The sequence below is a fragment of the Musa acuminata genome, chromosome BXJ2-9, assembly GCF_036884655.1.
Source record: "Musa acuminata AAA Group cultivar baxijiao chromosome BXJ2-9, Cavendish_Baxijiao_AAA, whole genome shotgun sequence".
Classification (NCBI taxonomy): domain Eukaryota; kingdom Viridiplantae; phylum Streptophyta; class Magnoliopsida; order Zingiberales; family Musaceae; genus Musa; species Musa acuminata.
Window position 1 is genome coordinate 6,227,237 of NC_088346.1, and position 26,925 is coordinate 6,254,161.

Below are 26,925 nucleotides of genomic sequence, written 5' to 3' on the forward strand. Positions count from 1 at the left end.
TATTTAGTGATTTCAACTTTTTTTTCCAGCCAAGCCACAGATCATCAAAGTTTAGATTAATATAATGAATATCAAGAAGCATTCTTTACAAATGATATGGAGATTAGTCGATTATATTACGAGTACATATTAAGCTTCTCTCTAACTTTGTGAAGAGCTCATTCATCTTTAAATCCTACTATTATCTTTCATTGGATTCCTTGCCGCAAGGCTCTGTTACTGGTGTAGTTTGCTACGCAGAAATTTAAAGACGAATCCGACATCTGCCATAGAGCAATCTTCATCTTCTAAATCCAACTATGTTCTTGGTTTTATACTGTCATTGTTGCTTCTTTTCTGATTGCTGGAGACTCCATGGCTTGGTGATCCAAGAACAGGGCAAGCTTCTTTTCTATCCTCATGGACTATATGGTGATTACAGAGTATATGCAAGTTGTTGTGTTCGATCAATCCAGTCTTCCATGTCTCAACCCTGATGCTACGGAACTCTGAGTTGCTCTAACAAGTCAGGCTTGGCATTCAGGATTCCAGGGTATCAAGCACACTAGTACAAACAGGAGTTTTGTAGGATTGCTGAGCCGTTCACAACATCTGCGCCCTGAGCTGCTTTGCTATGTCATGTAATCCAACCAAAAGCAGTTGTATCACGAGGGAAGTGCTTACAGAGTTCTATTTAGTTCTTTATTTCAAGAGGTGTTTACAGATGATGAGTGCAGGAAACTATGAAATATATGAGAAAATAGTGAATGCGCTCACCTGTTTCCATTAAATGTCTCGAGCTGACACCTTATGAACAGGAAAAAACATATGGAACATCAATTCCTTTGAGGCAAACTATCGCTTAACCATTACGGGAATTTGATCTTAGCTTGACAACATTTATTCCAAAGCATGGGAATCATAAGCTCTCTTCTGGTTCTAACTTTTCTTGACGGTCATACCCATTCTTCCAGTTGGAGCAGCAATCTGTTTGACAGCTCTTGAAGAACATGCAGTTCATGATCACCTCGAGTGCAACAAGGAGAGCATGGACGTAAGAGATGTAGAGTGCCTCCCAGAGAAGAGATGAATTCATTTTCCCCGAAAGATCGTATTGCCTCACCACCCTATACTGAAACAAAGCTTCAACTGCGGCCACTCCCAGGTTGGCAGACAAGGCCAGGGATAACGCAGTCTTGACCCTTCCCCTGATGAGCATGCAGGCCTTGAGGACTGGGATGTAGCCGCGGCAGTTGTCCGTCGCAGAGACGACGATCGCCAGGCTGCAGATCACCGTCGTGTTGGCAACGACGATGGAGTAGAGAACAGCACCAGCGGCAGAGAGAACAAGCATGGAGTTGCTCGTCGAGAGGCCGAGAACGTCCACTGCGTTGGACACGACGGACAAGAAGGCGAAAACGCTGGCGTTGGCGGACAGAACGAGGCAGGAGTTGAAGAGGTGCGTCGGAAGGATCGAGCGGTAGAGGCGGAGGGAAGAAGAGAGGCGAGGCGGGGCTCGTTTGCGGCGAGGGCCGCCGCAGACGTTGTGAATTATGGATGCTTTGGCGAGGAGCAAGAAGGTGAGGACGAACGGCAGCGTGAAGACGAAGGAGAAGCCCGTTTGTGCGAGCTTCACGTTGAGAAGGGAGAAGAATGTAGAGGTGACGGGAAACCTCGCGGCCTGGAACAGCGACCGCAGGCGGGACGAGATGGTCTCGAGGACTGTCGTGGAGTAAGGGATTGGTGCCTGGGAAAGGAGGAGGGAGGCTGAAGCAGGGAAGACAAGAAGAACAGCAATGGAGGTGAAACAGTGGTAGTCATGGAAGAAGGCATTGATGGATCTCCTCATGATCCTAATGGCAACTCCCATGGCTCTCTTTGGACTGTATCTCCACCTCGAAAGATGGATGTTGGCAGTGTTTGGAAATGGCGGGGAGGGTTGGAGTAATATAAGTTGGGTGTTCTGCGCATCTCATGGTTTTGACAGATGCATTAAGATAATCTTTTAATGCTTGTGTTTTGCATTGAAAGAACCCAAATTGCTTGATAAATGCTACACAAATCATGAAGCAAACAGCTCTATTTGAAGAATAGATTAATCTGCCTTCTAAATGCCCCATATAATCTTAACAATGCATGAGGTTAACAACAGTGTAGTAATAAAGATCATGAACTGGAAATTGGATGTGAAGCATTTTGAGGAGTTGGTGACATGTAACAAGCAGCAATGATTTGATAGGTACACTCAATCTGGAAATTATATCTTAAAAATGGTTGGTATATTGTCTTGAACACCGACAATAGCAAGTCACTGCACATGAGATTCCCAGCTCTTCAAGCAGAAAGATAGCTGGAGATCCATTGTCTTATATTTTTTTTGCCTCTGTTATGCCATGAAAGGGAGGGGTAGTTTACACAATGATAGGTTTGGCTTGAATTGATTTGCCTCATGCATGGATGGCATGGCATCATCCTTTGCTACATTGAGTTATATGAGTTATGATCATCTTGTTGAATGATGTCAAGAAGAGAGAAGTCTTCTTCGAGATAAGACTTGTCTGAAGGAATATATGGTGGCTGAGGCAGCTAATCAATGGTGTAGGCACATACCAACAGATTGAGACCTTTGCCCACTCCATTTTGTTCAAGCTGGGAACTCATTTCTCCTGTATTAGTTCATCATTCCATTATTAGCTCTGGAAAGCAAAGAAAGTTTGGAACTTTGAATAAAGGCACAAATTGTTCTCATTGATCAGTAAGTAATTCAGGAACTAACAAGAACAATAAATTTCATTTTTGTTTCTTGTGTACATCTTAGCTTATAGGTATTACTGTTTTCTTGTTTCTTATATTCTTGACACTAAATCCTCTGTATGCAATCAAGCAAACAGATAGAATCCTTGCATTATGAAATGTGCTTTGGCAGCAGACACAATAATCTCTGGCCTACTGCATGTTCACATAACTGCAAGCAGTGCAGCAATCTAAAACAAGGAGATGGGTAAATTGTTTCTATCAGATGCCCTTTCTTTTTTTCTTGCAGGAAACTTGAGGGCATAAGTGCACCATTAAATCTATCATATGTCAAGCTAAAATAACTGCAGCTAAGGCTAAAACACTTGTTATAAGGATTGTAGTCCTTGAGAAACACAACCAGATCTTCAAACTGTACTTAAGTCATCATTGTACTTTTTTTCCATACTTAATGCTATCATATCAAATAATTATTGATGGAGACAACTTTAGTCTTTTTGGCTGGCTTGATTTAAACCTACTTAATGCTTAGCAGCACAGGATAAATCTTTTCCTGATTTTTTTTTTGAAGGACTTGACATATATATTGTTTTTAATTATTTCATAGTTTTGCATGTTCTTATTGCCTTACTAACAACCTAATTGATGAATGACAAACTCAAATTGTTCTCCAGGATTTATAACTGGTTTTGATGGTGTTATTGGTTAGAACAGGTAGCCATTTTATCTGAAGCTATTTAGGGACAACAAAGATGCCAATTTGTGGCACTGCATATTCTTAATCATGTTGTATGCAATTCTACCTGTTGAACACTATGACAACACTGAACATCAACAGAAATTTAGAAGAAACGTCTAGAAGTATCTATCATGTTTCTTGACAAGGATGACATGATGCCACATCATGACTGCACGTGGTTGATGGGCGAATCATCGAAGGCCATGTTGATCACATACGGCAAACAAATGATGATCGTATCGGGAGACACGTACGAGCAATACTTGACCAGTCAATCATTCGAGCACCATGATTGGCGTGGCTAGTCAATGCAAGTGTCAATTGTGGTGGGCATCACGTCATGATTCTCACCCCCAACTACAAAGCGATACCCTGGTAGCCACCTAAGAGTTTACATGAAATGATCCGATGCGTGACCGAAGGGGAGAGGGGCTGAACTAGCACACGACGGACAACCAACTCCACATCGTCCATACTGTATGGATCAGCACCACACAGCAAAGGTCCACACATATTGACCCACACCGTCAAGAACGTATGGGTCGATCGCTTGTACAGTCACGTTGAACGAGGACAACGACGAGTATTAACAACCCGCGCACCTTCGGGTAAGCTCATATAGATATAAAAGTCAACCCGCTAATACAAAGAAAAGGATCAAATATTTTATAAAAACTACTTGTTAACTTAGGCATTGAAAGAGTCGAGTCAGGAATCCCTTCCCTCTCGACATCGACTTATCATGCAAGAACGCAGCATAAGCGAGACAACTCCAAGTCTCATCTCGGGTCGACCAGAAAAATATAGTTAAAGCCTTAGAGCCAATCCCCCGACCCGATCTCATTCCTCCAACCTCCTTGAGTCAAAATCTACATTGACAATATTATATTTCGAGATAAAATTAAATCATATCAATCTCTAGGTCACGATATAAAGGTACATAATAGGCTTGAAATGTCATGTTCCCCCTCCAACAACTAACAATCTTGCATGTAATCATCTCTATAGTCAGACCACTTGATACGTTTTTATAAACACAACTTTACTTCAACATTATGTGAATTGTGACTTAAGTCTAATAGTAGTTTGAAACGAATCTGGATTGGATTCAAATCATCATTCTAACTTGAAAAAACACAATATATACTCAATCTATCTTAGAATATTTAAGCCAAATATTTATTTAACACAGGCTAGATGGCTCATGAAAACAATTCTACTTAGCAGTAAGTAATGGTCTTTAGATGGTTGAGAAGCTTTTGCTTGTTAATGTATATTTTTTTTTAGGTTAGAACTATCTTTAATGGTATATATATATATATAACTTTAAAAAGTCATTCTCTTTACATTTTTTTTTTTAAGTGCTTCGTGTTTTTTTTTCCTCAAATAATATTCTATCGTTCCACCGCCTCCGTATGTGGTCTTATTGAATGCTCTTCTCCATTCGTTGTATTTTCACCTTCAAATTTTTTTTTATCATTGGATGCATTAATTATTATCTTAGTAAAGCCAACATGGATCAACCCCCTTAAACACCCTATCCACCCTCCATCTTATACTCTCAATGGTAAGTTTTGTTGTCGCACTTTAAAAAAGAAAAGAAAAAAAAAGATAAAGTCTCACGATGATAACGATGGACGACAATGAGGGGCATTCGTGATATTACAAGAAATAAGAGGATCATCTGAAAAAATCGAAAAATGGGACGCCTTCCTAAAATTGTTGAACTGAAATAATGAAATATACAATAACGGACGCTACAACAGAAAATTTTGGATTGCAACGAGCGTTATCTTCTCAGCCCGTTAATAAATCCGAAACCGTGATAATGACCGTCACAAAGCCCGTTATTTCACGCATTTTGTTTTAAACCCACGTATTCGTTTCTTTCCCTCCCTCGCCACCGAAAGATCCCCGTGCTTTAGGGTTTCTCTTAGCGGGAATCGGCGACTGCAGCATCTGAGAGAAGAGGAGGCGAGGAAGGGAGCGATTCGATTCCAGCCATGGCGGGCGACGAAGGAACCCCACAAACCCCTGCTCGACGAGTCACCAGATCCTCCTCCGCCACACCCTTAAAACCCTCGCTCGTCACCCCGAATCTACTACCACCGCCAACGCATCCTCCTCCTCTGGAATCACTCTGTACGGAGCCCATGTCTGCGGACGATCTATTGGCCCTTCTCCCGGGCCGAAAATCCCAAATCCTCGAGGTCTTGCGCGTGATCGGGCCCCCAAACTCCCCGATGCTCCCGGTCCTCCTGTACGGCGGTCCTTCGACTGGCAAGACCATCACGATTCTCCACGTGTTCCGGCTTTTGCGCCGGCGTTTTGTGTACGCCAGCTGCCGATCCTGTTACAGCCCTCGGATCTTGTTCGAGACCGTGTTGAACCAGTTGCTGTGCCATAGGAGGAGTCGGGAGAATGGGTATTCCAGTGCCAAGCGCTGCGAGAGGGCGTCCGATTTCGTGAATCTTCTCAGAGATGCTCTGACCCGGGCGATAACTGCTCCCAGAGATGAAAAGAAGAAATCTTGCTCCAAGGAGGGTCACGGCGATGGAATTGGTGAGATGATTTATCTGGTATTCGACAATGTGGAGCTTATCAGGTCGTGGGACAAGGGATCTGAAATCCTCTCGTTGCTGTTCAGAATGGCCGACGTGTTGAAGACTCCTGCAGTCGGTCTGATTTATATAAGTAGGGCAATGCCTGATGCTTATTACTCGATGACTGGATCAGTGGAGCCAATTAGCATTTACTTCCCTGATTACACTGTCGATGATCTCCATACCATATTCATGAGAAACCAAGTCAATCAGAAGTTATATTCTTCTTTCTTAAGGTAATTCATATCATCTCATTTTGTAGAATGGATTATTGGTTTTAACTTTTGCCCATTTGATATTTACCCAATTCATCTGTTAATGCTTTGTGAACAACAGCATAGTTTTGAAGCCATTTTCCAGAGTTACTAAACGTGTTGATGAGCTAGCAACTGCGTTCGACCCATTGTTTAAGAAATATTGTGAACCACTAACTGATGTGAGCCTGGTTCCCGATGAGGCCATGAAGCGAAAGTTATTTGATCACCTGCAGCCACACTTGACAGCTTCACTGAATGAGATATTCACGGTTACTCCTTGGTCACTTGTTGAAGTTGCCAAGGAGCGTACTTCCAAGAGGGGACATATAAGGAAACTATATGGGAAGGAGGTTTTCAGTGAGTTGGATATTCATATGTCAACCTCTACTAAATACCTCCTCATTTCTGCATTTCTTGCTTCGAGGAACCCAGCTACTCTTGATGCAGCACTGTTTGACTCTACTGGAGGTTCCAATAATCGTAAGCGAAAGAGGAAGTATGTGTAATTATTTTCAGCACTTGATGATGTTAATTTTTCACTCTGAATCTTGCTACAAAATCTCCTTGAGGTCTCTTATGTTCTTAATTGTTGATTTGTAGGAGCACACATACGTCCTTGGACCAACAAGAGGATATGGCAGAAGAAGTTCTCATGAAGGGACCTGGAACCTTTCCTTTAGAGAGGTTGTTGGCTATATTTCAGTGTATCACATCAGTGATGGATTGTTCCGTTGAGGAAGATCAGTTCGAAGATGGAGTGCTGACAGAAGGTTCAAATGTCTGGCTAATGTCTGATGCTCTATTGCAGTTGTCTACTCTATGCAATGCCAATTTTATATGTAAAAGTGGCAACTTCCAGTTAGAAGGTTCAACACGTTATCGATCTATGATAGACGAAGATATGGCCTTGAAGGTAGTGTGAGCTTATACTATGCTGCATTGGAATTCTCCAAAAGATTTTGAGCATAATTACTCCATCCGGTATATGTTTCTTGTGCTAAATCTTTGTCAAATGCCTTCTAGGTGGCAAGGAGTATAAACTTTCCACTGTCGAAGTACATATATAGAAGATAGGTTTCCCATTTGCCATCATGGTTTTGGCGGCCTCAAATGTAATATTATATATAAGAATTGGGACCTGATCAGTTAAAAATGCAGAGGCAAGCATCATATGCATAACTCCTCTTTTTGTTTCTTATTTTTATTTTAGCTTTCATGTGAACGTGAAATTTATTTCATTTCCAGTTACAGGTAATAATTGGACAAATGGTAGCCAGCTTCTGAAGCTAGAGAAATGAGTCATCTTTCAAGGGCTTCATTACTTTACATGTCATAGTTACACCCATAGTATGTGTCATATGCACCTCTGACTGATAATTTGTCGAAGCAGGATTGATGACTTAATGAAGGATTACACACAATTCATTAATTGGGAGTTGCATAAGTAGTTGCTATGCATGCTGAATAGAATTGTGTAATTGTTATATATTGGTTGCAGTTGATCTTGTCAATTCAAACATTTTTATGGATTTTAGTATGCTCTGCTTTATGTACTGGATATGATGCACTGAAGGATCTTTGTTGTGAATATAATCATGTACAGAAGATCTTATGCAAGCATTTGTATTATCCATCTAACAAAACTGTATCTATCTTTGCTATTTTTCTGTTCATAGAAATTGTCTTTTTCTTGTTTAAACTTGATGGTTCTGGAGAAAAATTTTCTGACATACACTTTGAGCTCAATCTTGAATATATATTTCAGCCAGATAAGCAAGTACATTAGAAACCCAGAATTTCCCTTTGAAATGACTTGATGGATGTGAATAGCTGATCTGGTGATAATTTTCTTGGTCTCCATCTCTGCATAAGGTGAAGTGCTTGCCAAGACCAAAGGTTCCTCCAGAAAGAAGATTGTCGTATTTCTATTTGTGGAATTTGAATTGATTCCTAAAGCTTCTGAGCGTTAAAGTGATTACTAAAGCTTAACTTGCTGCGGCTTCACATAGATCAAGACAGGTTCATGTAGAACGAGAGGAACCAAGATGATGTGCAATTCATTCTATTAATCTCTTTGCGGTATCTTTCCTCCATCCATAGTACCAGTGCAATTACTTACTCTATAAGCTCGATTCAGGCACAAGTTTACCAGCATGGTTCCTGATTTCAAAGTCATGATACATCAATGGAGAATCTAGTGTCCAAACTTCTGCGAGAAATTTCATCTTCACATCATTAAGACCTGATGGGGATGGCATTTGGAGCTCCAGGGATGGAATTTGATACGATGTGCCATAATGGCCCTTGTGATGGATGTCTTATTAACTACAAATTGTGGAGTTTGAAGCTGGAGAACCCCATTAAACCATTCAACAACACATCGAAGTACAGGTTTCATCTGACTAAAGCATGCTAATCAGGTATGACAAGAAACTAGCAGTATGTTAAGTTTTAGTTCAGTGGTACCAAATTAGTCCTTTCATCTGCACTTCCGAAAAACCATGCTATCTTATTCTTCTGGTTATCTTGCCAACATCCTTGACATTTATTAATTGGTCTTGCCATTTTCCTGAGCCCTGCCATTCAAGCGCTTGTTTATTTTCATAATCCTCCTTTTTTACACAGACATTGATGAGCAAGAATTTTCAATCCATGTAGACGTTTATGTGATCTGTTGAAGCCCTGTGAATAGATTGATGCATCTCAATCTTCATATGCTGCTGTTGCAAGGCTTTAAATAATTTGCATACTCATACTCATCTGTTGGCCTGATCTCGTAAAATAGATGCATAAAAAGGTTATGGGAATAATCTGACGGTAACAACATTCCTTGTGTTATATGGTAACCAAGGTATCATTGGTATCAGAACTGTAAGATAGATGTATGCTTTAGCTTTTGCATATGAACTACTACGGAACATATGATAAGCCAGGATGCATATACCTCCATCAAATCTTAATCTGGTATCAGTAGTTTCCACATGATCTAGTTCCCATTAATCTGTGTTTATGACTCGTAGGAAGAACGCTTTCCTTCTGATTGAAGAAGGCAACTATTTCATGTTAAATGGGAAATGCATAGTTATGACCTCTTAGTTTCTTCCACATGATCTATTACCGTGTTGGGTAGATAAAACATGCACTTTTTTTGACTAATTGACATATACCTAGTTGACTATTAAAACCTTGAAATACAGGTGGAAGAGGCTGCCTAAACGTATACTTAAAGCAAAATTAAATCAGGAATCTAAATTATAGTGCAAAGGAAAAAAAAGAATAAAAAAGATCGGAATATATTATCCACTATTTTTTGAAATTATTAGATTTTGTTTATGATCATGCACTCGTGCATCATAACATCGTAATATATGATGTCAAGAAGAGATTAAATATAATTCTTTTCTCAGTGGGCGATTCCAACATTGGCCTTCTGGATTCCTCCACGTTGATCATAACGGATAGCTGGACTATCATTAACATTTCTTGATCATACAAACCCAAGTTCTGATGAACAATCTCAATATATTGCAACATAATTGATTCATAGCATATTACATTTACTTCACCCTTCACATGCATGGTAAACGACGACAAATCCAAGTATCAATCAAACACAATGGATCATAGATAGATGCCAATTCAACCAATCCAACCCGGAAGAAGAGCCCAATCCTTGTGAAACAACAAGCACACCAATCAAACACACAATATGCCCCGAGTACCGACTCGCAAGCATTGATTCAGATCAGAGTTCGGGGTTTCCTCACAGAGGTGGTTTAGCTGTTGGGGGCGGCAGCGGAGGCCGCGGCCCTCGCCTTGGCAGACTCGACCATTCGCCGGCTGATCTCCTGGGAGTACACGTGGAGGACCTCGATCCCGTCATCGTCGGCTCCGCCGCCGACTGACGCCGCGGAGGCGGCGGAAAAGGCCTCCTCCTCGATTGTGCCGGCAACGGCGGCGGCCTCGTCTCCGGGGAGGGAGCCGTAGCGCTTGGAGAGGACAGATTGGGAGGTGAGCGTCTCCACGAGGCGGTGGAGCACCGCCTCCCGCGTCCGCTGCGTCGGAGGCCAGATCTTGAGGACGAGGGACGGGTAGCCGCCGCCCGCCGCCGTATTCTTCTCGATTTCGCCCTTGGCCTCCGCCGCGGCGCCTTCGGCCATGGAGGGCGAGGGGGCGGTCGACCGGATCGCGAGGGGAGAAGCAAAAGGGGCGAGGTGAGAAGGCGGGCGGCTTTTGTGTTGGGGTCGAAGTGGAACCGACCCGTGTCGGCCCAATCGAAGTCAGCCGTGTCAGGATCGTCAAATCTGGATCGAAGCCCAAACTTGTGTCCGGTCCAGGTCAATCCGGACGCAGTTCGAACCAGACCGAGCCCGGTCTGGGTCTGGATTGAACTGCAGCAACACCAGAACAGCCCAAGTCGTCTTCCCGCTTCGTCTGCTCCACCGCTTCTATCTCTGGCTCCATCCGGAGAAAGAAACGCCGGACAAGAAAGGATCATGGCCACTTCCAGGCGCTCGAGAGGTTTGCTAAGAGATCCGAGCTTACTTATGCAACTATAGAGATGACCCCATCGGTTATCATCGCGTGACTTCCTCCTGCTTGGGCGAGAGGGGAAAAAACCCCATCGTCCTCTTCAGATCCTCCTCCTCAAGCTGGTCCTTCTTCCTCTCCTGCTGCTGCTGCTGCTCCGTCTTCTGGGGCGCCCGCCTCTTCATGCTGGTCCTTGTTCCTCTCCTACTGCTGCTGCTCCGTCTTCCGGGGCGGGAACCTCGGGCCCTGCAGTCTCCGCCGGTGGTACTATCTGGTCGTGCGGGTTCTTCTGGTGATAGTTCGTGTTTTCCTTGGGATCGTTTTGATCGAATTAAGAACTCAACGGAGGAGTTTGCAGTTTTCTCTACAGATGAACTCTCTGAATGGTATAAGCCTTGGGAGCCTTCTCTGGTGGGTCATTTTTTGCTCCGACCGCCTCCGGCGGAGGTTATTCGGGCTATTGTCAGCCGGCTCTGGAACCTATCTTCCTCATCGCAGGTTCTCGACATGGCCCGAGGTTTTTTCTTGTTCAGATTTGAGTCAAAATCGGATGCCATGAAAATGCGTTTACGCTGATGGATGGCTCTTCTAAACCGGAGGAGGAGGCCGGAGGGGCTGGTTACTTGCTGCGATCCAGTGCTGGAAAATGCGTTTGGGCCGGTGGCTCCTTTTGCCGGATGTTGATGGCTGGGAGGCAGAGATGTTGATGACCTTTTAAGTTTGGGATGGAAGCTGCACTGAATGAGGGGATTACTCACTTGGTGGTGGAATCGGACTGTGAGTTTTTTTTTCTTCTTCTTATTTTATGAGTTATAAATCTGATCATATTTCTAACTCATCATCACATCTTGCGGCATGTTGTAGATTTCTATAGTAATATGTAGTTTGATATTTTTGAAGAAAAAAAAAGGATCGATCTGTTTCCGAGCCTTGAATTGACGACGGAGTTAGAATCAACCCTTAATGCATTATCCCAATAATCGATCAAAGCCTTTCACGACCTCTCTGTAAATGCAATAATTGACCATGGTCGGGTTTACCCTAACTAGATAGTAGGTTTTCGTTAAACAAAAGAAAGTACGAGTCTGAAGGACATTTTATTTGTAGTTGGTGTTCCTAACTACTGCGATAAATAAAATATATCTCGAAAATCTACTTGTAATTAATAAAATATTGTTTGAATAACTTTTTATTTGAAGAATATTTTTCACTGTGATCGATGCTGGCATAGTGTATCTTGCATACCACATGTTAAGTATACATAGTGATAGGGGATAAATTGTTGGCTAATCATTTGATACGTCATCGTCATGGTACGCCCAGAGAGGGAGGAGAAGAGGATGAAGTTTCCTTCTTATTATGTATGACCAAAAAGATAATTATAAACTTCTTGCTTGTCATTTATGACTAGAAAGATAATTGTAAGCTTCATTCTTATCATTCATGACCAGAAAAATTATCATCCTAGTAGTCCAAGACGGAACGTATTACATTACGTGATAACAAAAGGTATGACGTTGTCGAAAATGTGACACATTACGAATTCAAAAATGTTTTACCACTAAGGCCTCCCTGAGGGCACCAATTATCGAGTGTATCTTCAAGTTACCACTGTTATAAATTAAGAAAAAAAAATTATCATTTAAGAAAAATTACATCAGTTAGATTAGTTCTTTAAATTCAAAATGAGACACCAACCTATTAAAATAAATGATTAATATGGCAAATACACCCGACATAAGGAAAAAGTCGAGTATCCTAACCCGATAACTCTAAAACAAAATACCAGCACAATGAAAGGCTAGGAGTTAAGACATGGTGGCAGGTCAAGACTATCGTCAAAGAGCACCTCGACCGCCATTGAGATTTTTTGATCCTCGGGGTAATCAGTGAATGGGTCCTCCTCGAGCTTTTGCTTGGGATACCCACCTTGAAATGAGCTAAGATAATTTAGTACCCGAACTAATACGAGACGATCCCCATCCTCTCTAAACCCCTTTTAAACCTAGCATATGCCTTGTAATTGATGGTCGCCTCCTCTCGATATTTTGGTATCATGCGTCACTTGGCCTCCAATGCATCCCTCAGATCCCGAGCTTCCTCATTGGTTGTCGCCTTTTAAACCTGTTCACCAAGCTCTGAGTTGTACACCCTCATCAAATCTAGCTCTTGGGTGAGCTGCAACAAATTGTCCTCTATGGCATGGTTAGTGCATTGGACTTCCTTCGGCTGCTTGGCGAGGCGTAGCTTAACTTCTCCAAGTTGTTGTGCCAGCTCGGCCCCTCAAGTCTCCACCTCGGCAACAACAGCAAGAGCTCTCCTCCTCGCCCCACTCGCCCGCCCCCCTTCTCCTTCAGCCCCTCGATCTATTCCCGAAGATCATCGATTACGAGGGCATGTTGGTGGATGATAGAGCCAACATCATGTACACGGTTGATAGGGGCCGTTATGTAGTGATGGTGCTGTAAATAAAAAATGAATGTAGTAAAAGCAGAGTGTTGATCAAAACCTTCGAATGGGAATGATATATCTATTTCACCACCCCGGATATAAGGATATACGATAGTATTGCTCTAAGACTGTGCCATCACCCGGCACCTTACGCTCCTCATGTAAACCCTCCCATATTGGTTGTAGCGGTACTCCCAAGGTTGAGTCTAGCAGGTTGGCTATTTGTATAGTCGCAAAGTGCAAGGGTTTGCTCTTGCATAAGTCGAATATCGGCTTTAGTCTATCCCCTCTTTTTCTCGAAGAGGATCGAGAACTTCGAGAACCCTTTGAAAGCATCAATGATGCGAAGGTAGGAGACTCCTTCTCGGGAATTGACTCATCGGGTTCCCGACCCCTTCAAGGATGAGGCATCTTCCTCATGATAATATTTTGCTTCTTTCTTGGCTTATCAATTCTAGCTTGGTGGTTGGATCGAGTCAAGCCCAATGGCTCGCAGACAGTGGTCGGAGCCAAAGAGGCCACCACCGTGCTCGAAGAGGAGCCAAACACTTTCCTTTTCAAGAAATATAGATTCATGTCTATAAAGGATCACAATCATAAGGCCAAATATGCCCAAGATGCGCGAGTTGGGAAAATCCGACCCACATGAAGAGAAATTTGTCATGACGAAGACGCAAGGTCAAATATGTTCGAGGCTTATGAGTCAGAAAAACCCGACCCACGTGAAGAGAAATTCGTCACTATGGAGGCGCAAGACCAAATGTGCTCGAGGTGCAAGTTAGGAAAACTCGATCTTTCTGAAGAGAAATTTGTCACGATAGAGGTGCAAGGCCAAATGTGCCTGAAACGTGTGAGTTACGAAAACCCGACGTGCGTGAAGAGAAATCCAATGCAACGAAGGCGCAAGGCCAAATGTGACAGAAGCACGTGATTAGGAAAACCCAACCCACATAAAGAGAAATCCACCACGACGGAGGTACAAGGCAAATGTGCCCAAGGCACGTGATGTCACAGACTTAGCTTGTTTTGCCTAAGTCGTGCAAGGTCAAATATATTTGAGGCACATGAGTCAGAAAAACTCGATATGCATGAAGAGAAATTCATCACGGTAGAGGTGCAAGGTCAAATGTATTTGAGGCACGTGAGTCAAGATAACCCGACCCGCGTGAAGAGAAATCCGTTATGGTGAAAATATAGTGCAAAACGTGTTCAAAGCACGTGAGTTGGGAAAACCCAACACGTGAGAGAATCTCAAACACTTTTGTATCGGATGAATTAAAAGCTACACTTCAAGCCGCTCTCGCAAGAGCCCCAAAGCACGCCTTCAAAGGGGGACAAATGATAAGGAATATATTATCAGCTAATCATTCAACACATCACCACCACGTGATGCCTAAAGAGGGAGGAGAAGACAAAGGAATACATTACCGATTAACCATTCGACACGTTACTATCACGTGATGCCTAAAGAGGGAGGAGAAGACGAAGGTTTTTTTTTTTTGTCATTTATGACTAGAAAGACAATCACAAGCTTCCTTCTCATTTATGATCAAAAAGATAATTATAAACTTTCTTCTTATCATTTATGACAAAAAAGATAATCGCAAACTTTTTTTTTTGTCCTTTACGATCATGTATAAAAACTCACATAGAGAAAAAAGACTAAGAATTACTTGCGCCCACACTTGTACACCTCGGGTTACTAACTTAGACGTCAGAAGAATATGATCAACAAATCTCTTTCAACCTCAATCTTTATACAGGTGGTACCTTGAGAGCTCATTATTTTCATCTCAAATAATCCTACATATACAGGTTCAAACCACATCGACCAAGACGTAAATGACATATTCCCCTGAATTGCTTCAAGCCTCGTAGAAAACCAATCGAGAAGTGTTGCCAACCCTACAATTGAACCCGTGGAGTGACGACTTGAATCAAGTTGACGGATTGATTTTACTCTCTACAACACAACACAGCAATGACAGAACTCGCACTCAGATAACACTCTTGGATTTGGTATAGTAAACAAAAGTAGTTTAACCTGATAATTCAAAATAACTTTTACATGGCCTATAAAACGACAATAAAATCCTTAGCTTAATTAATCGTACACATTAGATATCCAACCCAAATTACATCTTAAATATGAACCCTCGTTACTCGGTTCTGCTGTAAGCATTGTCCGCCGACGACGTGTCCATGTCATTTAAACCCAACTCCTCGTTCTGCTCCCAGGTTCTCTCGTACTCCTCAACTGTCATCGCCGAACATCAAAGGATAAGAAAAGCATGTCATAGTCATCAATACATGTTACAGTACATTCTATGATGTAACACAAGTGATTTCGGGGTATCAATGGTAATGCAGAATCTTATTGTTGAGAGATTGGCCCTATCAACACATATAAACCAAGACAGTACTGTTAAGACCGAAAATAAATGAATTCGATAAAGTAATTTGTTATTGACAAATTTACTACCATTAGCATATTCTAAAAAAAATGACTGTTTACAGATGAAAAATATGAAACAATTTCAGATGGAAGGATGCATATAAAGTTAGAACCACTGGTTAGCCATTTATATGCTTGCTTTTTTCTTAGATTCTATTTTAAATGTTTTTTCAAAGTTGACAGTGGTGTGGTAAAGTGTTTTTGTTTTCCCTTGATTAAAATTTTTATTATACAAGCGAGAACTTACCAACAAGCCGCTTGTCATCCTCCACAGAGTCTGTGGTAAAGGAGACAAAAGAACTAGCCAATGCATCATCAATTATCAATGTCCAGGGTTCCTCTAAACTCGTAAGCTGCATGAGAAGCAACATATACGTCAAGCCAAAAATGAAGGTTGGCCAATGTTTCTTCACAAATTCTACCATTCGTTAAAAAAGAAGGCTAAGTGAAATAGATATCAGATCTGTATACCAGAGAATAACAAAGAAATAATTAGCGAAAAAACGTATATTCTTTCATGTAGACTTGTCATGATATGTGCACAAATAGATGGAGTATAGATTTTTTCACAACTTTACAACAAAGTAAAATTCAAATACCTTAGCGAGACTCGACTTGAAATCCAGCCATTTTTTCCTTTTCCAGTCATCACTGCTATCACCCAAAGAAAATCCATGTACTCTCTCAAGATCTGCAAGCAATAACTGTGTTATTATTTCTTCCAAGATTACAAGAGATTTTGCTAGTTGTAATTAGTAAAAGATCCCAAAAGATGAAGTAAAAAAGGAAAACCCTGAAACATCCAACATACAAGATCTGCACGAGGCCTATATGCTTCATTTGAAGTTCTATATTTGTAAATATGCCTTTATAGACTTTGTATGGTGTAGAAACCAACTCAAAAAAAAAAAAAGCTGGAAACATTAAGATATCTACTTGTGATAAGGTAATTAAAGAGGTGTAACAGAAAAAATTTAGCAACATATGTAATTATTCTGATGATAGAGAGATTAATATGCTTAAGGAGGTGAAAAGGTAAAACTTACTTTCGCTAATTTTAGTAATTAGACCTTCGACTGTTGTGACAATTCCACCTAAAGTGCCACTTGCAAGCTCCAAATCAAGCTCAGGAACTTTTACACTAGCCATGTCCGACTGGGGAAAATTTGAAAGCAGCAACAAGAAGACAAACACTAGTGTTAGGAAATATTGCAGCTCTGCTACAAAAGAGAACACTGATGCTTTCGAAAAATAATGTTGTGCATATTATCACATTATCTACTTCAAGACAAACTTTAAAGAATTAGATTCTATAGTGATTTTCGAAGCTTGAAGACTACCACCACAGATTTAAACATCAGTCTGTTGTGATGGCACCAGGGATATGGAAACCTCTCGAAGATAATAATTCATATGCAGAATGCAGATGAAGATTATTTTAATCCTAATAAATAATAATCTTGGATGCATATTTTGAATTAATTGGTTTCTATATAATGTTTTTGAAAAGTTCAATGCTGATATGGGTTTCATTGCAGAGTGCAAGTTATACCAAAATTATGAGTAGCTCGAAGCATAGAAGTTCTATTATGATGGTTGTACATCCAAGTCATAGAGAAATGCAGACAAACCTTTATCACATCGCGGCTAAGATCTTCTATGTTCTGCACATACACTGTGATTCTCTTTCCTTTTTCAGGGATCTCACCACCAGCCTTTAACTATTCACGGCAGCAGCAACAAGTTTAACAAACAAAATTCAGAACTCTCCAACGGTTAAAAACACACAAGAGTTCACGAAAACCTTGAAAATAAAAAAAAGGATGAATAAATTTCCTAATATATACAATTTAAGGTAACATCAAACCTCGGAGCTACGATAACCACACATATCACATGTGGTTGCCATCACAACAACTTCTCGAAAGTATGGAATTTCTGCATGTTGTTCAGGAACACAAAATCACGAAACATAATTTAATCAAACATTAATTAATGTCAGAACAGAAGTTTAATTACAAAGAAAAAAATTACAAATTCACAAAGACTATCACAAACGACAACTTAACACTTTATTTTCCAAGAACCTTTTTCTATTGTACTAGGTAAAGTCCAAAAGCATAAGAAACAAGTTGCTGATTTACTTGAAAAACAAGTTTCAGAACTCTTTCTCATTACTCTTTTATCATTTCTAAATAAAAGAATTCATGATATGTGACAAAAACACCATTCGATATCATCACTCTATGTAGGAATCTGTTGGCTTTCAAGGATTGTCTGCAAACTCACTAGCAGCCTAACAGGCAATGGGAAAGCAATGGCATATACTAAATAGCTTGAAAAATCTTGCTAGAATACTGATATGTGACTGTCTCCATGCCATTTTTTTCATGTGTTGGAAACCCTAGTCTAGATAACTCAGTTATCCATTTCAGAATGTAAATAGTGGTTATATGTAATTTATATATTAGCACTTAAACATTATGACAACATAAATAGAACATCGACACAATAAAAAAAAGCACGTAGGATATTATGATGAACTAAAAGAAGGATACTAGTAGAATAGAAGCGAGTAACACATCCAGCTGCGCAAGCCCCACATGTTGATGGTAGAGTGTCGACCTGAGAAAACAAAGAAACAATTAAGATAAAGGAAATATTACAAGTAACCTTAAAAGAAAAACATGTCAATCAAACAGAAAAATTTTACCTCTTCTGGTGCTGAGTATCTACACAAGGCTGCTGCAACATCCTCAGCTTTACCCTGGGCAATTGCACGACGGCCAGCAAGAGCTCCAACAGAGCCATGTGGCTCCCTCTGCACTACATTAACATTATTTTCCTCCGCCAAAGCATCCCTATCAACCTGTCTTTCAGGCTCTTCTTCTGGAGATGATTCAACAAGAAAACCCAATGATGCTTGTTGCTCCTTGGTCCTTTCATAAAATTTAATAGACAGCAAAGGGTCCAGAGATGGAGCTAACCTACACCAGATTAATGAATATATAAAATCAAATGGACAACAAGAAACTTTACATGAGACCATTTATAAGGCATAAATCCCAGATCTCTCTGTGAAAAAGATACCATGACAAAACCATGACACAGCTTATCTGGCTCATCCTTAGATCCAAAAAAAAATCTCCACAAGCGGGTTATGATCTCTACATCTCTACCTAAAACCTAATATCTACTATTTTTTTTGCTTGCAAAAGTCATGCATTATGTAATAACCAGAAACATCAAAGAGTACTAGAGACATCCATATACTGCAGGAAACTAAGCAACTTTTTTGGACATCGAATGGAATAACAAAACCATTAATGTCATATAACTAAGGCAGCAATGTTAATAGGAGAACTCTTACGGGTTCTCAATGAAACTATTTCCAGCAGGATCATCAATTATGAAAGTAAAAGCATCATTTCCTGATACAAGTGATCTCAGTTTTGTCAAGAATTCATCAATAGCTTCAGCAGTGACGGGATCCACTTTCTGCATAAAATGAACTACATACACTGAGATGAATGCAGAACAGTGTAAGCTCAACAAATAGGGAAACAGTGGAAATCCTTGATGTACCTTTCGTTCCTCTTGTAGGGACTCCAGTTCATCTGCAGCACGAACTAGTATCCCTTCTACCTAATAGCATGACAACAACAAGGGCTGGTAAAGTTAGGGACAAACTGAATGTGTACGACCATTACTTAAACAATGCAACATCATACATGGTCGATATGTCTTCAACTCAAGAAAGAGTTTAACATATTCGAATGGATGAATTTTCAGTAATTTTATATTGGAAAATGGTTGCTGCACCATCTTTACTTTTATGTTTAGTTCTCTTGTACATATTCTCAACTAATGTCAAGAACTGAAAAATAATGTCCTCAAAAGGCAGAAGTATAAGGCACATTGCATAATAAAATTTTAATCAGGCATTAGATACACCTGTGACTGGCAACTTATGAATAAGATACTAATTACTTTTCCATTTTAGAAATTTCCACTAATCTTCTATATTTAAACAATCATCCCCTTTTATGCAGGTCACTTGAGTCATGCCTTGTTGAAGCAGAAAAAATTCTATAGAAAATTGCTCCTACAAAAGTTTCTAGAAAATTATCATGGTTTATTATTTCTGTCCTAACCATCATATTAGATCTTTAAGGTGAAAGGAAAATGACTAATGAGACTAGTTATGAGACACAAACAACCATGTCAACAAAAGATTAAAACAGAAGAGTTGTCAATATAAAGAACAACAACAATAATATCATAAGTCCCAATTATTTGGGGTCACCTACATCGATCCTTTGCCATCATAGAGATATGTAAAAAATCATATGCCTAGTTAAGTTCAGAGTACTTAAATCTTTATTTATAGTTTCTATTAAAGTCTTTTAGATCTTTCTCTACCTCCCCTCGTATCACTAACATTAATCATTTCACTTTCATTGACTACCGCATCTAGAGGTCTTTTAAACAAGAATATTATCATTTGGAAAGAGAATTACTGTAGAGAGCCTTCCACGTTGAGATTCAGGAGGAATCTCAAAATCCAGTTCTGGAACCTGTAAATATAGGGCAAGAAAATGTCATTATGTCAATCAGTAACTAAAGAAACAGGATGCACAACTATGCATGCCTAGATACTATGAGATGCAGACCCAGAAGCCATGTATTAGATATAACAATTGCTTGGGTCATTGAAGCTGCTCTACCTAATCCACAGTTGCCATGGAACGAAATGTGTGGGAAATTATGGTATAAACTGGGTTCAGATAGAAAGATAAGTGGCCATAAGTTGATCCTTATGTTAATGCAACTCATGGCACATACTAAGTATTATAATTCTTTTAAGTGCAAATAACTTATAAACCCACTAGAACTACAGTGCAAGCTTTACAAAATCTCACAATTAACAATATGAAGAAAGAGCAAAAAGTTACCCTGATAGTTGCAGAATCAGACTTCACCACTTGCCGATTAAGTATCTACAAAAACAATAATCCAGCTAAGAGTTTTACTAGTTGCAGAAGTAAAATGAGGTTCAAATGGATTTGGTGCATTCCTACTGTACTAGTGTAGCACAAAACTATCGAAATTTCAAACCTAACTTGACCATCACATGCAAAATAATCAGATGCATTGAATTTAAATTTGACAATAGCTTAACCAATAAACAAAATTTAAGTTTAGCGAGGAAATATCTATTATGAGTATCATGCTAGACAATGAAAAGAAGATACATGATAGAAATATTCTCAGACTAAATTAAGGGCATCAATCAAACATTTCAAAACATCAATGATGTGCTAAATTGAAAAGGGAAAAAAAAGACGCTAGTGGTACAAAGACAGAGTCAGATGAGCTTCACAATGCTTACGAATGATATAATACACAAATGAGCCATAAATTCAAGGTGAAGAAACCCTATAATAGATGGACTAGGTTCTCCTCGTCAGAAGAAAGAAATTTGCAACCATTTTAAATTCATTTAGAAGAAAATCTTGACGAATATAAAAGGTTCTAATTGTTTATGATGCCTAAACAGAAAAAATTATATATTATGACACTTTGGAACATGATCTACAGACCTGAATGAAATTGTGACATCTAAGGTAGCACGTCTCGAAGAACAAAACTAAAGATAACTGAAAGAATAGAAGATGAAGAATAAAAAAACATAGAGGTAAAACTTCATAAGGCAAGTTGTTGCAATATCATCATAACAAGTTAACAATATAAAACAATAACACAGGATAGAATTCCCTATAACCATACATCAAGGTGTCAGATAACTAAAAGATTATCTTGAGAAACAACAGAAGGAAGAAGCCAAAATCATCATATCATTTAAACTGCAAGTAGAGAAATCGATGCCTGAAGTAGCTAAACTATGATGACACAAAGACTGTTTACAACCTACCAAGTAATAATCACAATAGACAATACAACCATAAAACTATAATTGTTTTGGTAAGAAGAATAGAATAAGTATGAAGTCAATTGTTGTTTTCAACGACTTCTTTTTAAGTTTTAAGATAAATAATTCTGAAATGTCAAAATGGTACCTTTTTATCCATTCTTCAATGTCAACAATGTAAAACAATATATACCCCTGAACTCCGAAAACAAATTCACAAGAGCTATATCCTCAATAGTCAGCATCGGATTAAAACTATTTATATAATTCTGCACCAAAATTAACATTATGGATGCTTGAGAATTTCCTGTCACTATTATTTTCATTTAAAGGATAATACGGTTAAATAACATTTGATTGTTAGGAAGGAGAGATGCTAACTCAAAAGTGACATCTAAAGTAGCCCATTCAACAACAAAAAGATCACCTAAATAATTAACTAGTGTACTTAAGAAAAAAAGACTTTCTAGGAAATCACCAAACATGAACTGAATACCAAAGTTCAAAAATAAAAGGCGAGAGTAAACATAAGTAGCCATATTCCTATAGGCAAAGAGATAATTTATATGACTCAAACGCTCATCCAGATCACAAAAGAACAATCCTACCATGTCACTAAGACCCACCCTCAACAGAATAACAAAGTGAGAGAATCTAAGTTGAAACTTGTCCCGGAATATCTTAGTTCAGCGAAAGCAAACCTCACTATGCCCTGCAGGCACCTCCAAGCGATAGCAGCATCCTCGAGGCTGGAGCTCACCAGCAAACTGAACCTCATTATTCCTAATGACGATTAAAAAATCAAGAAATAACTCAGTTCACCAAATTTTAATTGAAAAGAACATCTGAAATAATTGTGCAGCGACCATCTCTCATTCCCTATCAAGTTCTTAAACAAGAAAAAAAACGTGCAGTACCTCTCGTTGCAGTGTGGGCACTCAAAAGCCATCAACACAATCTGCATAGAAGATCAGAAGCAAAATCTTGCAATAATTTCTCTATCAATATATGAAAATTTCTCGTAAGAATATCTTTTTTTGTCTTTATTCTACCTCTCTAAAGTGCGGAATCCGAGTGAGTAGAAGCCTCGTCGTGCCCTGAATCGAAGACAACGCATGTAACAATCAAAAAATTCCAAGCTACGAGAACAGTAACATCAAAGACAGCATCGGATTCTGTGAACCGTGAAGATAAGAATTATTCAATCTCGACACCAAGATAATGGGGCTCAAGGAGATTACATTCTCGCCGCAGCGCATGCAGAGGGACTCAATCTGGTGAAGCGGCGCGACCGAGGCCACCTCCTCCTCCTCCACCGCTGCGACCGTCTCCGCGGCGGATCCGATGTCGACGAGCGGACCGCCGTTCTCCATCTCAGTTCCGGGCGCAAACTTTCGTCTCCGCTCTTCCGCGTCTCCTTTCACCCCCGCCCACTTCGATTCGCCTCCCCGCTTCGCAACGATAAAAACCTAGTAGCTTCCAGAACCGGACCAGGAGATCCCGGTCCACCTCGACATCTCCAGATTTCTCAGTCGAACCGACCCGAACCGTGTCTTAAACGGAAACCATATGCGCTCGCTGTCCGAACCGCGTAGCTAATTTTCAATAATAGCTTATTTTAATTTTCTTCGAACAAAACATTGCAGCAGCACTCGTTGTTTCTCGGTTTCCTGTAGACATATAATCTCGCGGCTGTTGATGACTATCAAATAGGCAAAGTTATAGCTTGATATTTAATCGAGCCATCCACAACACGATAGACTTACGACAGCGTGGTTGCAAAGGCAGACTTGCTGCTAAAGAACAAAAGTAAGAATTTTGACCTGTACAAAATTAAGCACAATTATCATATCATATATATTGATAAGATGAGAAATTAGTAGGAGAATGCACCTACGAATCTCATGGAACTAAACAAATTTGAAACAGTACAATCAAAGCAGTGATAGCAATGAGAAACATTTTCCTTTTTCATCAAGATGAACAAAAGGACCAGAATTTATGAGCAACAATTCAACTTGTATGACCAGCTTCAGCACAACAAAGCAGAAAACAAGCCTGTGAAGGACATAGTATGCACGACGTTGATTTAATATAGTTGAAGCTTAAGCCCACATCAACCATGTAGCTATTGTTCATTAGACACTGTAATCATCAAATTGAAGCATCCTCTCAGGCTTCAAGCCCACAATACCAGATAGTGAACATGGAAGCCTAACGCCTGAAAACACTATGTTGCTTGCATAAAGAAGCACAACATTGAGGATGAATCATGGAAGCCTAACACCTGAAAACACTATGTTGCTTGCATAAAGAAGCACAACATTGAGGATGAATCCAGCTTTAAGAGCAACCTCGAGTTTGGCACGAAAAGATCATTCTGAATCACTTAATGGCTGACAAACAGGAAGGTAATATGTGTCGAGCTGCCAGTATTTCCGTTTCACACCTTCCCATACCTCCTCTGTCAAGCAATCTTTTACAGGCAAGGGAATAAATTGAGTAGAATAACCTAAATTTCCAAGTTCTAATGCAACTAACTGACAGTAAACTACATGGAAAAATGCATTATCACCGCACAGCCCATTGAAGTATGAGTATACACCTCCGGGCTTCAGTAGTCTAGGAAGATGTTGGTGAAATTGCCTCAAGTCCTCATAATATTCTCCGTAAGTGTCAAAAAATATTCCTGCAGGATAAGAATATTATAGCACTGAAACGAAACCAATAGTCCGTTGCACAATCAACCAAAGCCTCGGAACATAGAGCGATATGCCAAGTCACAGACATTAAAAATTTTCCACAGATATTTCTCCAAATAGAACCAAATTAATGTCATAGTAAAACCAACACATTAAATATTTTTATATCTATTTCAATGGCAAAAGTACCGTACTGATGTATGTTACAGTCAAGTGCAAGTCTATATACTGTTTTTAAATCCTTGATTTCAACTTTATTGTTTGGGACTTAGGAAGTGGTTAAGATGGGACTCTGAAGATTATGGAATACCATGAGTATCTCCTGTGGACATGAAAACCAAACCAAGACATCAATAAGTGGTGTTAGACTTAGCTGCTCATGGACTAGCCAAACTTCTGGGTAGAACCCATGCCTTTTTATTAGGCTGCTCAGTTTTTATTAGGCCCACCTTTTTATTATAGAATATATATTTATATTGAGAAGATATAACATTATACAATTACATATTATATTTTTAACACAGGCCATCCATGGCATGGCACAAACTGGCTTAACATTGGTTGGCAACCTGCATTATAGAACCATGACTCCTATTTAACCTCTACATCCACATAGAGAAATACTATGGAATCCATCCCATGCAGAGTTAGGCTAGTTTAAACAATTTATACTTGATTATGTAGTGGAGTAAAATTAGTTCCTAAGAAATCAAAATTCCTGAAAGTATAGGAAATTGCTAGAAAAATTGGAGACAAAAGGTTCATGATTTAAGTGGTACAAAGCTTTTTACCTAAAATACTACACATGGAGGGGTTCATATAGGGCCAACATTAAAGTATAACCAACGGGTAGTGCACAGTCTGAAACAAGTATATCCTCTGGTTCTAGGCATTACGTTCCATCCATAAGGAGCTCAGAACGAAAGGTTGTATCAGCAACATCAAAATCAGGCAAGTTCAAGTCCAAGTAAACGGTTTGGTTTTGCATCTTTGCCAACAGCCACAGTAACATGCTCTTGCAGAGGAGAAAGTTCATCAAATTTTAGTGCTATCCAATAGCCAAATGAGGATACTTCAGTAAAGATGAAACATCAACAATCATTCAGAATTACATATGTTGGTACTTGGCAATGGTGTTCTACTACTCTGGTGAAATCCTTGTTTCTTCCTATTTATTCTATGAAGAATTCAGTTCTGTTTATAGTTACAATCACACAAAACAAAGCAAAAATTTTTTCTGCTAATTTTACTACTTACCATTCACCACCACTTGCAAGATAACATAAGAAATACTTTTTTTAACAATCCTATGAGAAAGCATGTACTTGGTGATGGTGTTCTTGTATTATAATAAAAACTAATTTTCCCATTGATTATTGAAATAACAAATGCAGTGACTCTTCTTTCATAGGGTGCAAATATTAATGATCTATGACCATATAAACAAAGTAGATCTTACCTTTTTGGACAATATTAGTATTAAAAGATAATATAAGAAACATTTTGAAGCACAAATTTAGAACTCAATGAAGATATTACCATCATAAGACTCAAGCTGCGGAAGAACATCCTGCCACCGTCCAAAAACAATCTTCACATTCTCCTTCTTCCCCCAGCCTGAACGCAGCATCCGCTCATACACTTCCGGATGCGCCTCCACAATCGTGTGCTCGACCGGCCCGTACCTCTGAATCGCCTCGTCCACAAGCCCCATCCCAAACCCCACGTTGAGCACCTTCCCACCGCCGCCGCATACGGCCCTCGCGTGTGCCTCCATCAGCGGTCTTTCCCACTCCATCATCACCGCCTTGCTCTCCGAGTCCATCAGCTTGTCCTCGCTGAAGGACACCCTGTCCTCCAGGTAGTTCAAGCCGCCGCATTCCTTCTCGCCGTTGCGCTCCGCCACGCGGGCGATGGTCCCGAGAACGAGCTCAGCCTGGATGCCGGCGTTGAGGAGAACGTCGAAGGCCTCCTGATGGGCGTGCTCCATGGAGAGGTCACCGGCGGAAATGTTTGATGGCGAGAGGGCATTCCACGGTGCACCGGCGGAAAGGAGGCGTCGAGCGGAGTCGGCGTGGCCGTGGCGCGCGGCGTACATGAGGGGCGTCATCCCGCTTGCGTCGAAGTAGGTGGGGTCGGCACCGGCAGAGAGGAGGTCGTCGATCTTGGCGCAGTCGCCTTCAACAGCCGCCTCGCAGAGCTGTTCCTCCGCCGACTTCGCCATAGCGTGGTTGCGAGGCTACTCTCTCTTCCTCGTGGGCGAAGCTGATGGAAGCTGGATTAGGGCGGCAAAGATGTCAGGCCGATTCCGGACCGGCCGAACCATACGATCATAATTTGTGGAATCGGGCAGATGACAACGGGTCGGATTTTTCCGGGCATGCAGATTTATCCGACCCAATTAATGGAGTTGGATTCGGTTCCTAATGTACGGCAATTCACGGAGGGTTAAAGGATGACAATATAAATTATTTTTCTTTTATTACGGGAAGATACTTCGATAATTCAAATCCATATGCATAC

The 26,925-nt window shown here is 40.3% G+C and overlaps 5 protein-coding genes across 7 annotated transcripts; 1 reads left to right on the top strand and 4 right to left on the bottom strand.

Moving 5' to 3' along the window:
• Positions 1-100: 100 nt before the first annotated feature.
• On the bottom strand, positions 101-1,924 carry LOC108951193 (uncharacterized). 2 transcript variants are annotated; one of them, XR_010490960.1, is made up of 2 exons: positions 757-1,924; positions 101-611 (listed from the first exon to the last, which is right to left on the bottom strand). XR_010490960.1 is itself a non-coding variant. In XM_018818013.2 (1 exon), exon 1 carries the CDS (start codon positions 1,847-1,849, stop codon positions 899-901), a length of 951 nt encoding a protein of 316 aa, XP_018673558.2. In that variant the 5' UTR covers positions 1,850-1,924; the 3' UTR covers positions 731-898. The 2 variants fall into 2 exon arrangements, 1 of the variants encoding a protein (XP_018673558.2); XM_018818013.2 differs by lacking the exon at positions 101-611 and having other exon boundaries at positions 731-1,924.
• Positions 1,925-5,383: 3,459 nt separating this feature from the next.
• LOC135621927 (origin of replication complex subunit 5-like) lies at positions 5,384-9,144 on the top strand. The gene is made up of 4 exons (XM_065123555.1): positions 5,384-6,311; positions 6,412-6,828; positions 6,933-7,245; positions 7,356-9,144. Exons 1-4 carry the CDS (start codon positions 5,476-5,478, stop codon positions 7,404-7,406), a joined length of 1,617 nt encoding a protein of 538 aa, XP_064979627.1. The 5' UTR covers positions 5,384-5,475; the 3' UTR covers positions 7,407-9,144.
• Positions 9,145-9,834: 690 nt separating this feature from the next.
• Positions 9,835-10,554, bottom strand: LOC103997356 (WPP domain-containing protein 1). Its single transcript, XM_009418540.3, has one exon. It carries the CDS (start codon positions 10,490-10,492, stop codon positions 10,109-10,111), a length of 384 nt encoding a protein of 127 aa, XP_009416815.2. The 5' UTR covers positions 10,493-10,554; the 3' UTR covers positions 9,835-10,108.
• A 4,741-nt stretch (positions 10,555-15,295) lies between these two features.
• LOC135622836 (uncharacterized) lies at positions 15,296-23,202 on the bottom strand. The gene is made up of 16 exons (XM_065125070.1): positions 22,942-23,202; positions 22,753-22,797; positions 22,618-22,658; positions 22,402-22,483; positions 20,724-20,768; positions 20,289-20,345; positions 19,354-19,413; positions 19,139-19,266; positions 18,482-18,755; positions 18,327-18,393; positions 17,636-17,706; positions 17,400-17,489; positions 16,815-16,923; positions 16,368-16,459; positions 16,016-16,121; positions 15,296-15,570 (listed from the first exon to the last, which is right to left on the bottom strand). The coding sequence occupies exons 1-16, from the start codon at positions 23,071-23,073 to the stop codon at positions 15,473-15,475; spliced, it is 1,497 nt and encodes a 498-aa protein (XP_064981142.1). The 5' UTR covers positions 23,074-23,202; the 3' UTR covers positions 15,296-15,472.
• A 34-nt stretch (positions 23,203-23,236) lies between these two features.
• LOC135622837 (protein arginine N-methyltransferase 2-like) lies at positions 23,237-26,708 on the bottom strand. Of its 2 annotated transcripts, XM_065125072.1 has the most exons (3): positions 25,942-26,708; positions 23,467-23,523; positions 23,237-23,370 (listed from the first exon to the last, which is right to left on the bottom strand). In XM_065125072.1, exons 1-3 carry the CDS (start codon positions 26,624-26,626, stop codon positions 23,303-23,305), a joined length of 810 nt encoding a protein of 269 aa, XP_064981144.1. In that variant the 5' UTR covers positions 26,627-26,708; the 3' UTR covers positions 23,237-23,302. The 2 variants fall into 2 exon arrangements, with proteins under 2 accessions (XP_064981144.1, XP_064981143.1); XM_065125071.1 differs by lacking the exons at positions 23,237-23,370; positions 23,467-23,523 and adding an exon at positions 23,762-24,389.
• Between the last annotated feature and the right edge of the window lie 217 nt (positions 26,709-26,925).

Bases quoted from the DNA above. Each gene is read 5' to 3' on its own strand.
- LOC108951193 (XM_018818013.2), bottom strand. From the start codon at position 1,849: ATGGGAGTTGCCATTAGGATCATGAGGAGATCCATCAATGCCTTCTTC.
- LOC135621927 (XM_065123555.1), top strand. From the start codon at position 5,476: ATGGCGGGCGACGAAGGAACCCCACAAACCCCTGCTCGACGAGTCACC. The intron at 6,312-6,411 runs GTAATTCATATC...TGTGAACAACAG, and splicing joins TTATATTCTTCTTTCTTAAG to CATAGTTTTGAAGCCATTTT. The intron at 6,829-6,932 runs GTATGTGTAATT...GTTGATTTGTAG, and splicing joins AATCGTAAGCGAAAGAGGAA to GAGCACACATACGTCCTTGG.
- LOC103997356 (XM_009418540.3), bottom strand. From the start codon at position 10,492: ATGGCCGAAGGCGCCGCGGCGGAGGCCAAGGGCGAAATCGAGAAGAAT.
- LOC135622836 (XM_065125070.1), bottom strand. From the start codon at position 23,073: ATGGAGAACGGCGGTCCGCTCGTCGACATCGGATCCGCCGCGGAGACG. The intron at 22,798-22,941 runs GTAATCTCCTTG...TCTTCGATTCAG, and splicing joins GCATGCGCTGCGGCGAGAAT to GGCACGACGAGGCTTCTACT. The intron at 22,659-22,752 runs GTAGAATAAAGA...TCTTCTATGCAG, and splicing joins GGATTCCGCACTTTAGAGAG to ATTGTGTTGATGGCTTTTGA.
- LOC135622837 (XM_065125071.1), bottom strand. From the start codon at position 26,626: ATGGCGAAGTCGGCGGAGGAACAGCTCTGCGAGGCGGCTGTTGAAGGC. The intron at 24,390-25,941 runs GTAATATCTTCA...CTTATCCTGCAG, and splicing joins GCAGCTTGAGTCTTATGATG to GAATATTTTTTGACACTTAC.